We start from the raw sequence: 16,298 nt of genomic DNA on the forward strand, positions 1-16,298 counted from the left end.
AAAGCTAGTCAATTTTATCCAGTACATGACAAGAACATCTTTTTGTGCCTAATACCTTTGGTGGCTGGAAGACATACAGATGAAGACGATGATGCAACAATTTAATAAATTACATGTGAGTAAATGCCCAATATTTATATATAGTAAAAAAAAATGATACATACAAGGAATATAAACAGTTAATATTTTAACTATAAGCTGAATATATTTAAAGTAAAATAATAAGTGGAAGGGGGAAAAAAGCTACAGACATCTTCATAATACAGAAGCCACAGAGTTTTTTAAATAAACATTACCCCATTTCAGCAAAGGTAATCACTGCACTTTTGAGACTAATATTTGCACTTTAAAGTGACCTGTCCAACACCACCAAAAAAGTAAACACCAACCCCCTGTTTATTCAGAACTAAAATGATTTTGTATTAAGATGGTTGCTGAGAGGTAAACTGAGATGTGACGTGGCCAACAAAGCATGACTAATCTACCATTTTATAGGTTTTGCACTCATCATATTCAAATACTGTATGCCAAATTTAAGAGGGTCTCATGCAAAATCCAGCTATAACAATTCATCACAAAATGTTCCCAAATGATGAAAAGTTAAACTTGTTTTCTAAATAACTGACAGATGTCAATCTGTGAATGGGACAGAAATCAATACTGAAAGTTAGAGATGTATGTTTTCCAACTGATACTCTAAAATATAGCTGCTGATTTTCTGTTACCTTCTAGCTCACACTAACAATCAATATGTAATATTCCCCAAAGCTACAGTGGAGGGCAGTGAATGACAGCTGGAGCATCTGCCTAGCTAGATTAACATCAGAGCCAGTACAGCTAACTTTCTATTGTTGCTTAATGGGAAGAAAAAACTAATCACAAAACAAATTCCTATTATGAAGCAATAGAATCCTTCTGATGTACAACATATTTTATATTTATAATATATTTAGACTGACTATGATCTCAGTAATGCTATCATGATGATGTGTCTCAGTGGTCTTCTATTTTAAAGTAATTGTCCTAATTGCCTGTAGCATGCAAAGCTTGGAAGAACCAGAAATTCACAGTAAATAGTACAATTTGATTATGCATCTTCTGCCATCCTAAAATTAACCAGAGTACTGAAGACTGTTTGCTTATTTTGCCTATATAATTGACAAAAGTTATGGTTCTGTATACTGTACATTCATAGCAGGATCCCATCTCCATGTGGCACCAACAGGAAGGATCAGGTTACCAACTTTCCACCAGAGTACACTTTCTAGGGTCTAATGTAATAGACCTGCAAACAATTGTTTTTAGCTTGAAGTGCAGTGGATCAAGATTTGATGCAATTCTTCTCTCTGTCTCTCAAGAGGTTCTTTTGCTAGCGCATTTTGTAGTCATTAGATACAGACGTTTCGCACAGCTGTCCTTTAAAATCCAAGTCTACTGTGAAATCCAGGTCACGCTGTAATGAAGATTTAGACGTAACATGTAAGTAAGACTATAAGTAGTTTTGTGTGCAAATTTGATTATTTTTACTCAGCCTAAGAAAGAGTGCAGACTCAGAAAGACATGCATAAATGTTCTTTTTACCAATGAAGTATGAGAATAAACGGCCCAACAGCATTCATTGGGTAATCTACAACAGTGGAAGCTTTGTACATTCTTCTCAGAGGTTTCTTTATAGGCTTGTTGGAAATTTACCAAAATAGCTGTTTTGGAATAACTATTCTAGAAAAGTTATAAACCCCTATGTGGAGACACTTATTCTGGAATAGGAGTGTCTTTCCCCCCAATTTAGCTTAATCCACTTCCAAATGAAATTCCAATTTTCCATCAAAAATAGTTTTGATGGAAAGTTTTTGGCCCGCCCTATCATGGACTAGCCCAATGCCCACTGAAGTCAATGGGAGTCTTTCCAGTCCCTTCACTCTTTTTTGGATTAGGCTATAAGGGTCACATTTTCAAAAGAGTTCAGCATCCACAACTGGGGCCAGATTTTCAAACAAAGCTCAGCTACCAGTTTAGCACCCAGCTGAGATGGGAGAATTACAAAATTACTCAGCAGTCAGCAGCTGTCATTGAGAAAAATGGGACCTATACATGAGCTGAGTGCATATGAAATGTGTAACCCCTTACCTAGGTGCCCAATTGGGAGCTGCCAGATGCTCGGTTCTTTTGAAAATATGTCCCAAAATGCATAACTGAAGTAATTATGCCTGATCACCCACCATTGAAAGCAATGGGAATTTTATCACTGATTTCAACGGCAGCAGAAACATGGCCTTCCTGCTTATGTCACAAAGTGAGAGCCATAAAACATACAGGATACACTGTACAACTGACTTAACACTGCATTTGGAACCTTTCTTTTTTTCCCCCATCCTGATTTTTTTACAATTTTAACAGTGCAACATTAGCATTGTATAAACATAGTTATTTGCATCCAGTTTCAGTGAAGTTGGGAACAGACTTCCTGTGACTGATCATGAGTTCAGACCCTTTAACAGGCTCACTCTATTTACTCTTGTGTATGGTACATCTAGCATTACAGCCACAAGTTAGAACCAATGAAGCCAACCTACCACATTTTTTGCATTTGGTTTCATTGATATAGTTCCATAGATTTCTTCACCTCTTCTCACAGTTAGGTAGTCCTCTAAGTAGAAGACAGTTTGCTTCCAGTGGGTATATGGAGCATCAGGGGCTACAAAACAGGTGTTGGCATTTATATGAATTAGGCATTTGTGTCTGTTCTATGAACACAACATTAGACTTTGAAAATATTGGAAAAAATTCTCTTCTCATGGCAGATTTCAACTCAGATAATATCACACTTGTATGGCTCCCACTTACTGTAGTGTAATTTCATTGACTTCGGTGGACTTACTCCGGATTTACATTGGTGTTAATCGGAAGTGAATCAGACCTCACTTATAGTGCCTTTTACTTAAAGCTCTCAGAGCACTTACAAGAAAGATAACATGCGTCTGACGAAGTGGGTATTCACCCACGAAAGCTTATGCTCCAATACATCTGTTAGTCTATAAGGTGCCACAGGACTCTTTGTTGCTTTTTACAGATCCAGACTAACACGGCTACCCCTCAGATAAGAAAGATAAGTATCATTATACAATTTTCAAGGTGAGATAACTAAGGCACGCAGAGGCTAAGGGCTTATCTTCACTACTGCACTACATTGGTGCAGCTGCAGTGTGTCTGGTGAAAACGCGCTATGCTGACGGGACAACGCTCTCCCATTGGCTTAATAAGTCCACCTCAACAAGAGGCGGAAGCTATGTTGGCGGGAGAGCATTTCCCACTGATATAGCACAGTGTAGACACCGCTTTAAGTCAGTCTCACTTACGTCACTCAGGGGGGTAGCTTTTTTGCACCCCTGAGGACGTAAGTTACATCGACCTAAGCAGCAGCGTAGACAAGCCCTGAGTGACTTCCCACGGCCACATAGTGAGCCAATGACAGAACAAAGACAAGAACCCACTTCCTCTGACTACCAGACAAGCGCCCTAACAATGGAACCACACTGCCTCTCTGTGGGCACTGTCTAAAACTTCCAGCTTCCAATGGAATCATTACCAAATAAAGCTGGGTTCAACTGACAGTTTGGGATTTTTTTGGGCTAAAATCTATGAAAATATTTTGTTTATTTGCTGCCTGTGATTTCGCACCCTGAATGTTGATGGCTACAAAATTAAGTAACCTAAAAATTCTTCGGAGACAAGCCTGCGATGAGACTATTTTGAAAAATAGGCTTTAGGAATGTGGTACCAACAATACCATCCTCAGCATGCTCTTGGTCTGTTTTCCTTGCAACAGTTTCTGTCCCACTATGCGTGGATTGCCCTTCCTGAGCTGGACTGCATGGCCACTAGAGCTGGTTGGGAATTTTTCAGTGAGACTTCTGCCTCTCGAAAAATGTCGATTCACCAAACTAAAACTGTTCACAGTGAAGGGCTGGGGGGTGGCGGGAGTCTGAAATTGTCAACATGTACCGTTTTGACATCTTCTACATGAAAAATTTTGATTTCCTGGTTTGAAAATACTTTTAATTTTGAAATTTAAGTTAATTATATTTTAAAAAATATGAAAAATGGTTGACCAAAACTTTTGAATTTTGAAACAAAATATTGAAATAGATTGAAACAAAACACATTTTTTTTTTGGTTTGTTGCTTTGTGAACATTTTTGAGCTTTTTGACTCTTTGTCCCAATTTTGGATGGGGAAAAAATGTTCAAATCTTGAATATTTTCCCATGATGGGCAAACCATTTCCAACCAATCTTCAACAGTCTCTAAATTCTCCATGTTCCTAAAAACTATGATGTCTATAAGAATCTACCCAACTAATAATGGCAGGTTGAGGGGTAAAGGGGATAGACTATGAACTAAATTCTCTGCTGGTGTAACATCACTGAAATCAATGGCTCTCAGTATCTTATACATCTCCCCAAAACACTGTATTAGCAAGAGAGAGCTAGTCACTACCTTAACCCCTTTGGGCCAATCCTCAGCTGGCATAAACTGAGATGGCTGCACTGAAGTCAATGTTGATTTACACCAGCTGAGGATCTGGCCCTTTATCCTTTGGCTAGCTGTTCTTTTGCTTTGTCTGTTTTAGATTGTGAGTTCTTTGGAGCAGGGATGGTGTCTTCCTTTATGTTAGTTCAGCAAACAGCATAGAGTGTGTGCTATCAGAACTGGGCAAACTAACAATAACAACAATAAACAAATAATTGTCCTTGAGGATAATTCCCTATAATTTCTTACCTGCAAAAGAAGTGAAGGATCAACCCTGCAAAAGTATTTGAATTAACTGAATCGGGGGTTTCCACTTCTTAGGATTTCAGATATTTAGCTGATCTTTTAAATGTGAAAGTATGCTCTGAATTTGTCTGCACTTCCCTATCAGTCTCAAGGCCTGAGCCTCTTCTAGGCTATAATTAGTTTACAGCCTGATATTTTTTTCAAAAGTCTCAGTACTGTTCATTACATTTGGGAATGGACTAAATAGGTTAGAAATCATCATGAAGACAGCAGCAGGATATAAAGCTGGATTTTGCTCTCACGCTTTCCACTTTAATGTTTAGCTTTGTTCTAATTTTCTGAGCAAAAAGTTCCATTTTTCAAAGCAAAAGAGAGCTATGACTGGGGTAACCCTGACTGGGGTAACCCTCTCTCCTGTTCCCAGAGGAGTTTACCCTGAATGACTACATGCAGATATGTGATCCAAAGCTTATCTGTTACAGGGTGTCCTTTAAGATGATTCAATATGTCAACCATTTTGATTTATTAATTTCACACACACATCCTTCTAATGTATTGATGGATCTTCTTTCTACCCATCAATTTACTGATGGATCTTCTTTCTACACTTATTCCCCATTTGCTCCTTTGGCTAGCACTAGAGGCCTGACCTTGCAACCCTGCCCCATTTGAACGCCATTGGCTTTGAGGGATTGATGGACCTGGCCCTTACTCATTCCATTGTCCATATCTTCCCCCTGAAAACTTCAACAGAATGTGTTTGTCTTCCATTCCCCTTTTGCATTTCCTGTATGGTTTTGAAATTTTATTTTCAAATCTTTTGAGAAGCCCCTTGTGAACCTGCATTGGGTCCTTTTTATTTCTTGCATTCTTCTAGTTCAGGGAGTCTGCTGCACCTCTAGGCCCTGATCCAAAATCCATTAAATTCAACAGATCTTATTCACTTCCTTGAGATTTGGAGCAGACCTTCCTTTAGGCTTCTTCCATACTGATGGATTTGAATATTTCCTCCTATTGCATTTTACTCTAATGGTAAAATTTTCAAAATTGCGTAAGCCAACACCCTCAAATGTATTTAGGCACCTAACTCCCGTTGATTTCACAAATTTGGACCTTCAGAGCCTAAGTCTCACTGAATTTCAAAAACATTTAGACTCCTAAGTCAGTTTGGAAAATGAAACTCAGGCTCCTAAATCACTTGGATACTTTTGAAAATTTTAGCCTTGGTTATTTTGATTTCCCAAGTTTGCATTCATAACTCTGATATCTTTGTACCACACTACTTGATGATTTCCATGAACACATTCCTTACTAGGACAGCTATCTGAGTTCTTGGGCAAGTCACTTAACAGAGTCTCTGTGACTCAGTTTCCTATCTATAAAATTGGGGGATTAATACTTCCTTTTTCTCACTCTTTGTTTCTCTTGTCTATTTACATTGTCAAATTTTGCAGCAGAGACTTGTCTTTTACTCCCAATCACAGCAGTACCTACAGACTCCAGTGGGGCTGTGTCTACACTGCCCCACCGTTCAAACTACAGGGGTGTGAATAGCAGTGCACACCAAAGTGCTGCACTATAACTCCCCCCTCTGGACACTGCGGTTAAAAACTAAAAGGTTCCTACTTCGCATTACTGTAGTCCTCTTTGAAGAGGACTATATTAATGCGAAGTAGGAACCTTTTAGTTCACACATGTAGTGTCCACATGGGAGTTACAGTGCTGCACTTTGGTGTGCACTGTTATTCACACCCTCATAGGCTGAACTGCAGGGCATTGTAGACAAGCCTTGAGATGTCTATATAACACCTAGCACACTGGGGCCCTGATCTCAAGTTGTGGCCCCTAGGCGCTAAAATAACCGATTCCATGCCTCTGTTCAGATATGGTACCATTTTAAGACCCACCTCTTCCTCCCAGCTCATTAGCCTCATGGCTAATAAAATAATCAAAACTTATGTGAAAAACATTCTAACTTCCTCCATCATTATATCTATTTTAATCTCCCACTTCCATGGAACTAAAATACAATGTCCTGCTTCTTCCCATTAGCTCTCATGTCCCACAGATCTCTCTCTTCTCACACACTACACCGTAAATCCGGAGTAACTGAAGTCAATGGAGCTACACTGGTGTGAGAGGAGAATCAGATCCAGAGAATAAATTACCAACCAAAGGATGGGAGTAAAGAGCATGTATGAGCAGGAATGTAAAGTGAAAATCTACATTAACAAAAGGCTGGCATATGGCGCTAAATGCCCTTTTCTTGCTCCTTACTTTTCTTACACAGATTATCTACAGATGCTGCCCCTCTGAAATACTGTGCTTGTAAATGTGTTTTATGCATTGTAATCAAGAGGTCTGATTCTCCTGTCACACTGGTTTTACCTAGTATAATTCCATTGATTTCAATCCAATCACTCCTTATTTACCTCGGTATGAGAGGAGAAGGGCCAATGGCTCTGTGGAAGTGTGAAAGATGATCTTCCAAAGTAAATGAGTCGTATAAGCCATAGCAATATTTTCCACACGTATTTTTAACACAATAAAAATGTTTTTAAGACTTGTATGTGATACTGTATTTAAGATACCCCAAAGCCATTCCACTGAAAGCTGAAAACACCAGAAAATGCCAGAAGGGCTATTTATAAAAAGAAAACAGAGAGAGAGAGAGAGAGAGAGAGATATTTTTTCTCTGGTAAATGAGTCTTCGTGTTTATTGGTGAGCCTGGGTCAATAAGACCAGACAGAGAGTTTAGAGACACTTAAGAATTCAGGAGTCTTTTTGCATGTCTATCATAGCAGCCAGCTTCTCTCTTTCTGCTAAGAAGAGTCAATTTAAATTGCTGTCTGCTGGAGACAGTGATATGTGTTCAGTGTGCTCTTCATAGTAAAAATGCAACAGTCTGTGACAAGCCAAATTGAGTTTCTTCCAGTATTATTATCATGCATTCACTGAGATCACATTAACATAATCAAACTCATGAGATGATGAGAAAGATGCTGCGACCTGGTCTGCTCACAGATTTTGTACCAGTATAAAAATTTTGCTTAAGGGTGCGATTTTTTTTTTGTTATTTAGCTGAACTGGTTATATCACCACAACCCCGAGGGTGGTTGTAATTATACCAGTAAAAATGTGCCTTATATCAGGAGAGCTTATTCCCTTTCTCTTATGGGAACATGCCACTATATGCACCTTTATACTAGTATCTATACTGGGGTGGGCAAACTTTTTGGCCTGAGAGCCACATCTGGGAATAGAAATTGTATAGCGGGCCATGAATGCTCACAAAATCGGAGTTCAGGTGCAGGAGGGGGGTGAGTAGGGTGACCAGATGTCCCGATTTTATAGGGACAGTCCCGATTTTGGGGTCTTTTTCTTATATAGGCTCCTATTACCCTCCACCCCCGTCCCGATTTTTCACATTTGCTGTCTGGTCACCCTAGGGGTGAGGGCTCTGGTTGAGGATGTGGGCTCTGGGGTGGGGCCAGAAATGAGGACTTCAGGGTGTGGGAGGGGGCTCTGGGCTGGGACTGTGGAGTGGGGTGCGGGGGGTGAGGGCTCCAGCTGGGGGTGTGGGCTCTGGGGTGGAGCTGGGGATGAGGAGTTTGGAGTGCAGGAGGGTGCTCTGGGCTTGGACTGAGGGGTTTGGAGGGTGGGAGGGGGATCAGGGCTGGGACAAGAGGTTGGGGCATGGGGAGAGGCTCTGGGGTGCAGGCTCCGGGTGGCGCTTACCTCAAGCGGCTCCCAGAAGCAGCAGCAATGTCCCCCCTCTGGCTCCTATGCAGGCGGCTCTGCGCACTGACCCATCTGCAGGCGCTGCCTCTGCAGCTCCCATTGGCCACAGTTCCCCGCTGGAGCGCCGGAGCGAGGCCATGCTGCTGCTTCCGGGAGCTGTGTTGAGTGGTCCCCGATCCTGCTCCTCGGGTGGAGCACGGGAGCGGGACAAGCCCCAGACCCTGCTCCCCAGCGGGATCTCGAGGGTCAGATTAAAATGGCTGACGGGCCGGATCTGGTAGTTTGCCCACCCCTAATCTATACACTAATGGGGGTTGACCCGCTTAACTATATTATTATAATTAAAGTGGTAGAACTTACGTGTGTAGCAGAGCTGGGTGGGAAATAGTTTTCCCTTCAAGTGAGAATTGTCATGATTTTGAATAATTTTGTGTCCCAAATAGGGATGAAATGTAAATATCTCTAAAGTTTTCAAAAACTGACAATCCAAACATTTTTTGGATTGGCTCAATCAAAATCAGTTCATTTCCATAATTTAAAAACGTTTCATTTTGATTTCAACTTTTTTGTTATTATTTTTTACCTTTCTTTAGTATGAATTAGCTACAACTTTGAACCAAAAATTCATTTTGAAGAAAAAACGAACCTTTTTGTTTACAAAATGTCAAAATGCAACATTTCAACAATTTTGAAATGTTTATTTATTTATTTATTTATTTTCAAAGAGTTTTTGAAGTGGGAGATTTGCCAAAACCGACCCTTTGTCGAAACCGACTTTCAACAAATCGGCTTTTTGTGATGAAAAATGTTTCATCAGAAAATTCCCAACCAGCTCTAGTGTGTAGACAAGTCCTAAGTTATGTAGTAACTCTTCCTCTGACAGCGTCCCACACTGAAGCGACTAGTTGGATGCTGCTGCATGCATGAGTTTGGATCCAGAATCCAGTTCCAGGCCAAAAGATCTTAATTAATCTCTTCTCTGTTTGACTTGTCTCTGGTAACATTTCTAAATGGAAACCTCTTAGGGCCAAATGAAGTCTGATCGAGCACAGATGCACTGTGGGGAAAGAGTGCAGGGTTCAAATCATCCCTGATGTTCCTTAGAGAAGACTGACGTAATTTGACCGTCTGTGCTCCCTGAGCTGAGGAAAGTGGTGTGTTTGAATAGATGGAGGCATGTAGTCATTGATGCTCAAATCTATCAGGCAAATATCGGCCTATTCACCCATTTTAAAAAATGTATAATAATGATGTGCCAAATACCTAAATGAGGCTAATAAGTGTAGTTCTGTTGACGTCTGTGGTTCTCTGCCAATGTACACCAATTGAGGGGCTGGACCAGTGTCTAGTTAATAAAAATTTTTCACACACACACACACACTCCATTATCATTGGGCCACATTTTAATTTGCACTAAGGCCCCTTTGCTCTGCTCTGGTTATAAATTACATTTATATTAGGGATGTTGAAAGATGTATGTCAAAACTATTTTTTGACAGAAAATTGGGTTTTTGACTAAACAATTTTTCACAAGTGTCTGATTTTTTTATTGTAATTCAAAAAAATGAATAACTAAAAAGCAAAAAATTTTGTTCAGTTGAAAACTAAAATATTTTGATTTGGGAATGCCACTGAGGTGCCTCATGGGAGTCGTAGTTCAGTAGCTTCATGTGGCTATACTCCACTATGGTTCAGGCTATCCAGCCAGGCTTCATTATCCCGTGATGCCACACCTTCTGTCACCAAGAGGTGAAACCCTGGTGCATCATGGGAGATGTAGTCAGACCTGAGAATTCACACTATAGAGGAGAATGGGTGCATGAGGCACTCAAACTACAACTCCCATGAGACACCACATTGGCATTTCGGAATCGAATTCAGCTTTTCAACATAATATTTTGATTTTTGATTTTTCACTGAAAAGTCACAATTTTCTGGTGGGGTGGGCATTTTCTGACAAGATCTAAGTTACATCCACTTTAAGGCCTGCCACAGCTGAATAATGGTGTCTCAGTGCAAATGACAATCTAAACCCAATGATATTTTGGTATCCTGTCCCTTTAAATAAGGTCAGTCAATTATTTGATTTTCTTTTTAAAAAACAAGTTATGCTGGCTAGGGCAAGACCGTGAATTCTTTACTCACTTTGGCGAGCAGTTGTTCACAAGAATAGGGCTACTCCAGTAAGTATCTGTTCATCAATGTGAATAAAGGATTCACATTCTCGCCTTCAGGATTATCACACAATGGAGCTGTGGCAGTAAGGAGATAGTGTACCTGTTGAAAATCCCATTTTCTTGTGGCACTTTGTAAATTCTATATTAAAATAGGTGACCAAGGCATGAATGTAATCGTTGCGCTGAATTTGGAGGCAGAACGCAGATGTAAATGCAAGTTCTTCAGTCTTCACTGTATAAATATCCACTTCCTGCATGGAGGAAAAAGAATAAGCCATTTACATAACAGAAGTCTATATGTCTTGACTTGTCTTGACTAGACTAGGTGATCTGTTTTACATGTTGAGTGATGTATTTAAACATTTTATTTATTGCTCAGCAATGTAGGCTACTAGCAGCCCTTTGCTCTGTAAGAAATCAATGGCATGTTTGAGAAGAATAGCATCCACGAAATCAGCAAATGACCCGGAAAGGGGATCTTACAACCAGGCAGCCAGCCAATTAACTCACTAGCTCAGCAGAGAACAATGGAGAGGCCAACCAGTGAAAGGAAATTTGCCCTGGGGGGTTGCAGTAGTTAGAAACAAGGTAAGAAAATATGCTTTGAAATATAGAAGAAAAGTAGAAGAGGGAGCCTTTAGGGCCCAATTATGAGACCCTTACTCTCTCATGTAACTATTACTCAGCATGAGGAAGGGTGGCAGAATTGGACCCTTAATAACCAGCAGAGGACAATGAATATTACTGTAGGAGTGGGCAAAAGGAGTGGGGTTGGAAAGAAATCAGACTTTGGACTTTAAAAAAGGAGGCAGGGCCATGAAAGCTGGCAGCAGAGACAGCAAGAAAATTAAGCCATAACACATCTGTTTACCTGGGTCAGGCCTGAGAGAAGATGGAAGGAGTTTTCATCACTTGTAAGAACTGCACACAGATATATAGCTGAGTGAATAATGCAGAAAATATTCCATGAATATTCATTTGAATTTTTAAATTTATTTGCTTCGGCCATGTTTGGGCACATTGTAATGGACAACCCAGCATTGGCAGGGATGTGAGTAAGATCAGTTCATAGACTTTGCTACCTCTAATTTCTACTTGGCAACATGGTTAAATTTGTTGATATCTAAAGCCTCTTCTGTGAATTTTGATTTGTATGGGCATCTTTTTTCAGTCTTGGATCCTCTTCACAGAAGGGAATATGCATTAGCTGTGTAGAGCTAAATAAACAGAACCTCCAAAGTAGGTGAGATGGGCCCACTTCCCCGATCATGCTTTCTGACCTTGTATCAAAGAATGGATTCCAAATATTAGGCAGAGGATATTTTTAGACTACAGAAGAAAATTATATAAGTCTTAATATGGCTTGAATGTGGCATTCAACAACAAAGATGCAGTCTCCAAGACAGTGTGCTTATGTTAATGCTCAAATCAGATCTCACGCTTCAGGGCATAAGCTGATTGCCTCAGGAATCGGGATGAATTCTCCCCACGCATGTATAGCATTGCACAGTTGGTTGGGATGATGTATTATGCATGTTCATTGTTTTCCTCAGAGGCATCAAATACTGGACACTGTGAGAGGCAGGATACAAGGCTTGGTATACCATTGGTCATATCTGATGGTATGGGATATCCTATATTTCCAATGGTGAATTTAATTATATCCCTGTAAATCCATCTGCCTTCACTTCCTCTTTTGTTGGTGGCCAGGTGCAACTATTTGGTAATGAGTCCAATACACCATATATTATAGTCTTCATATCAAAAGGAGGAAAATCAATTTCAACATTAAAATAAAGAAAAAGACAGAAACAGTTCATGCATTCTGAGACATAAAGTTTGTTCTACACCACTGAAGTCTGAAAAGGAAACATATGGGCTAGATTCTCTTCTCCATTACATCAGTGTAAACCTGGAGTAATTGGATTGACTGAAGTGGAATCACTCCGGATTTATATCAGTATAATGGAGATCAGAATCTTGCACATTTATATAGAATACAATTCTATATTTTGTCAAGAACCTGCAATAATATAGCAGAGGCATAGTAAGACAAACACAGACAGACTCAGCTATTATTCAGAAATGTATTTCTTTGCATTGATCACATAATTCATAGGTTTTTCCAAGAGGATGAAAACATAGGGTAAGATGGCCTGCATCTTTAACAACAGAGCTCAAGTTTTGGCCTAATATATTGGAGATATTGTTCAGGAACAGTTCAACCGTATGAAAAATGTATTCTGCTTCCAAGGTCATTGAGTATCTGCCATGTGGAGACATTGAATTATCTGTCACATGTTTATAAGTGGTATAAATGAAAACTGTCTGACTGCTTTAAAGTGCAGTACTTCTCTGAAAAGTGATTCTGCATAAAAGGCATTGCAGAGGTTCTGCGTTTATTGTCTCTTAATAATACCTTTCCAAATATGATTAATCTGCAAGCAAAAACATTTTTTTAACTGCCATCCTTGCAAACCCACCTGCGATGTTCTTCTCCTTCATTATCACCAGTACTGATGGCTTTCACCCAAAAGGAAGTAGCGATTTTGGATGCCTTAATTTTTCAGTGTCTGACTTGAGACATCTTTAAGGGTCTGATTTGCAGAGTGGTGAGCACCTGCTCTGTATAAATCAGACCCCTAAAAAGCGTTTCCAGTGGGGGACCCCAAAACTTAGGCAAAAATTAGGCACCCAAAACAACTAATCACTTTTCAAAATCTTGGCCAAAGATTCTGCAAGCCAAATTGAGCCTTCAGTGACAGCTGCAGTTCCATTGTCTTCAGTGGATTTGCACAGATGTAACTGATTGGAACTTAGCATACATTTTTTGTTATTGTTGAAAGACTAGAATCCAGCTCCCCCTCTCTGAGCTGCATTGGCTCTGCAGGGTGAAGCAGAATCAAAAGCAATAAAAAAAATTATTTTGTCAGCCAAGTTAGTAAAAATGTCTCTGGAAATCTATAGGGAACAAAAATACTGGTAAGAAGGTGCCATTTTTACAGTCATTTTTTCAGAGCAGAACCATACTTTAATTTGCCATGCAGAGTAGGAGATTAAAAAAAATCTGGTATTGATTAATTTGTACAATTTTGTACTGACTCAATCCCTGTTCTTAACCTCCATTTCAGCTGCCACACATTCCTATACTAGATGTGTGTTCTGCTTCTCAGTCAAAATCCCAGGTGGCTGAATGCTAATTTTGCATAAAATTAGTTGGAAAAGTCATGCTCCTCCACATTTCTCTCTAAATTATGCAAAAATTGGGCATAATTGAGCACAAGGCTGGTCCAAATAGTACCTTAATTGTAATAAAGTGTTAAGTTGAGAAATAGTAAGACTGATAAACACAGCAGCTAACTACCTAGGACCAAATTGTGTCTGGGGGCCTGTGGAGAAGCACAGAGGGGAATATGGGCATAAGGAACCTCTCCTGCTATGTGTCCCACTCAGTTCTTGTATTCAGGAGGGTGGAAGATTTGGTTTGTGCCACAAGTAGCACTAGTCACCTCAAGAGTGCGTGAAGGGTGTGAGAATAATTAGAGGGGAAGGAGCGGAAATCACATTCCCCACTTTCAGCTTGGGGAGGGGGGGACAGCAATGCCTCCCCCTCAGCCCCTGATCTTTTGGGTGGCTGTGGAGAGGAGGCTGCAGAGCGGGAAAGAAGGAGAGTCTGAGGGTGCTTTGTGCAGCTGCCTCAGTGCTCTGTTAACCCTGCCTCCATCCTGGCCTCAATAACAGGAAGTGGCTGCAGTTGTAGTCTCATGCCAGCAGGGCCCTCAGCAGTGTCATCCTGCTGGGCAGGCAAGAGCCTGCAGCTGTGGCTCCTTTCCTACCTGGGGCCCTCCCACACCAGCTCTGCAGGAGAGAAGAGGCCTGACCAGGGAAAGAGGGTGCAGCACTGGCTGGTAGGAGTTTCTCTTTTCACTTCTACTCCCACTGCCAGACAACCCCTTTGGTAGTATAGTCATCAGGGGCGGCTTTATGTCTTTTGCCACCCCAAGCACGGCAGTCAGGCAGCCTTCGGCGGCATGCCTGCGGGAGGTCCGCCGGTCCCGCGCCTTCTGCGTACCCGCTGCCGAATTGCCGCCGAAGCCGCGGGACCGGTGGACCTCCCGCAGGCATGCCGCCGAAGGCAGCCTGACTGCCGCCCTCACAGGGACCGGCAGGCTGCCCCCCGCGGCTTGCCGCCCCAGGCACGCGCTTGGTGCGCTGGTGCCTAGAGCTGCCCCTGATAGTCATGAGGGGTGCAGCTGTGAGTGGAACTTGAGGAAAGAAAGAGAGGAGGATTTTGGAAGAGGGAAAGAGAACAGGGCAGGAGGCAGTTTGGAGACGAGAGAATGAAGTGTTTGGGGATGAGGGTGGAGAGTGAGGTGAGATTGATTCATGGGGGAGGAGGATTCATGGAGAGGAGAAACTGGAATCTGGAGGAGGAAGAGAGAGGTGGTGTGGAGGAAGAGGAAGGAGACTGAGGAGTTTGGAAAGAGGGAGAGGAGTCAGAGAAGATTTCACACAAAGAGGGATCTGGAGGGGAAGGAGGAGGAGAAACTAGGGAGTGGAGGCTCAGCATGCTGTCTGAAGATGATTACAGGATGGAAGCCAGTCAAAGGTGGCACCACAGCAAGAGAAGTGGAAGATAGCCGAAGTAAGTGCTGTGGGTCTTGTTTTTATTTTTAAGAGGAGTGGGGAGAAAGGAACTTGTGTTGGGACCCTTCTTGAGTTGTCTCCTGGTGCTGAAAGGGAATGGTTCAGTCCCTCCCCCAGACTCATTGGGGCAAAATCATTCCACTCTTGCAGGGTGGGGATATGGGCAGGAGCGCATTTGGCACGTGGCCAAACTCCCTAGGCACTTAGAGGCATTGTGCCTCCTTCAGGCTCATTGCTTCCCAGAGCTCTCTCTGGGGATGTGTGGCTCCATGCAGAAAGTGTTATGCTCCTGCCCTCTGAAAATCAGGCCCCCCTTTTGGACAACCCCAAAATGGGCACACCACAGATCATGAGACACTTGAAAAAACATGCCAGGTTTCTTTTTTACCACTGCGTACTCTCATTGTTAGGTACCCCAGCATGTGTTTTAGGCATTAGCCCTTGCATGAGGCAGACCTGCGGAAAACTATGGGTTCTCAACCAGATGTCATGACCCTCAAGAGGTTGTGAACAGGTAGGAGGGGACAACCTACCTTATCTTTATGGGTAGATGGGAGATAAGTCTTAAAACTGCTGGGGGTTCCCAAAAGTTTTGTGTGGAGTCAGCATATGGAGAACCACCTTCTCAGTCTACTTGCACCCATATTTGTTCAGCCAGCTTTTTACTACAGTTTATTATCTTAAGGGTTTTTAAGGTATTTTTAGATTTAAAATCACATCACACAGAAAACAGAGTTCCCTAAATATACCCCTATATAAAGCCCACCTTGACACCTCCTGTGTTTTCACTGACCAGATTGTGAGTTTATTAACTACTTTAGGGCAAGATTCTGAGGCCTGGTCTACACTACGAGTTTAGGTCGACTTTAGCAGCGTTAAATCGAATTAAGCCTGGACACGTTCACACGACGAAGCCCTTTCTTTCGACTTAAAGGGCCCTTTAAACCGGTTTCTTTAC

General features: G+C 41.5%; 1 protein-coding gene across 1 annotated transcript in view; it reads right to left on the minus strand.

Moving 5' to 3' along the window:
• Nucleotides 1-1,369: 1,369 nt before the first annotated feature.
• The window catches only part of PRMT8 (protein arginine methyltransferase 8), a 103,035-nt gene continuing 88,106 nt past the window's right edge, over nucleotides 1,370-16,298 (minus strand). Inside the window, exons 8-10 of the mRNA XM_065402831.1 lie at nucleotides 10,794-10,944; nucleotides 2,574-2,695; nucleotides 1,370-1,453 (exon numbers count right to left, since the gene is read on the minus strand). Of these exons, the coding sequence (XP_065258903.1) occupies nucleotides 1,370-1,453; nucleotides 2,574-2,695; nucleotides 10,794-10,944 (357 nt within the window). The remainder of the gene's footprint in view (nucleotides 1,454-2,573; nucleotides 2,696-10,793; nucleotides 10,945-16,298) is intronic.

The sequence above is a fragment of the Emys orbicularis genome, chromosome 1 (assembly GCF_028017835.1).
Source record: "Emys orbicularis isolate rEmyOrb1 chromosome 1, rEmyOrb1.hap1, whole genome shotgun sequence".
Lineage (NCBI taxonomy): Eukaryota > Metazoa > Chordata > Testudines > Emydidae > Emys > Emys orbicularis.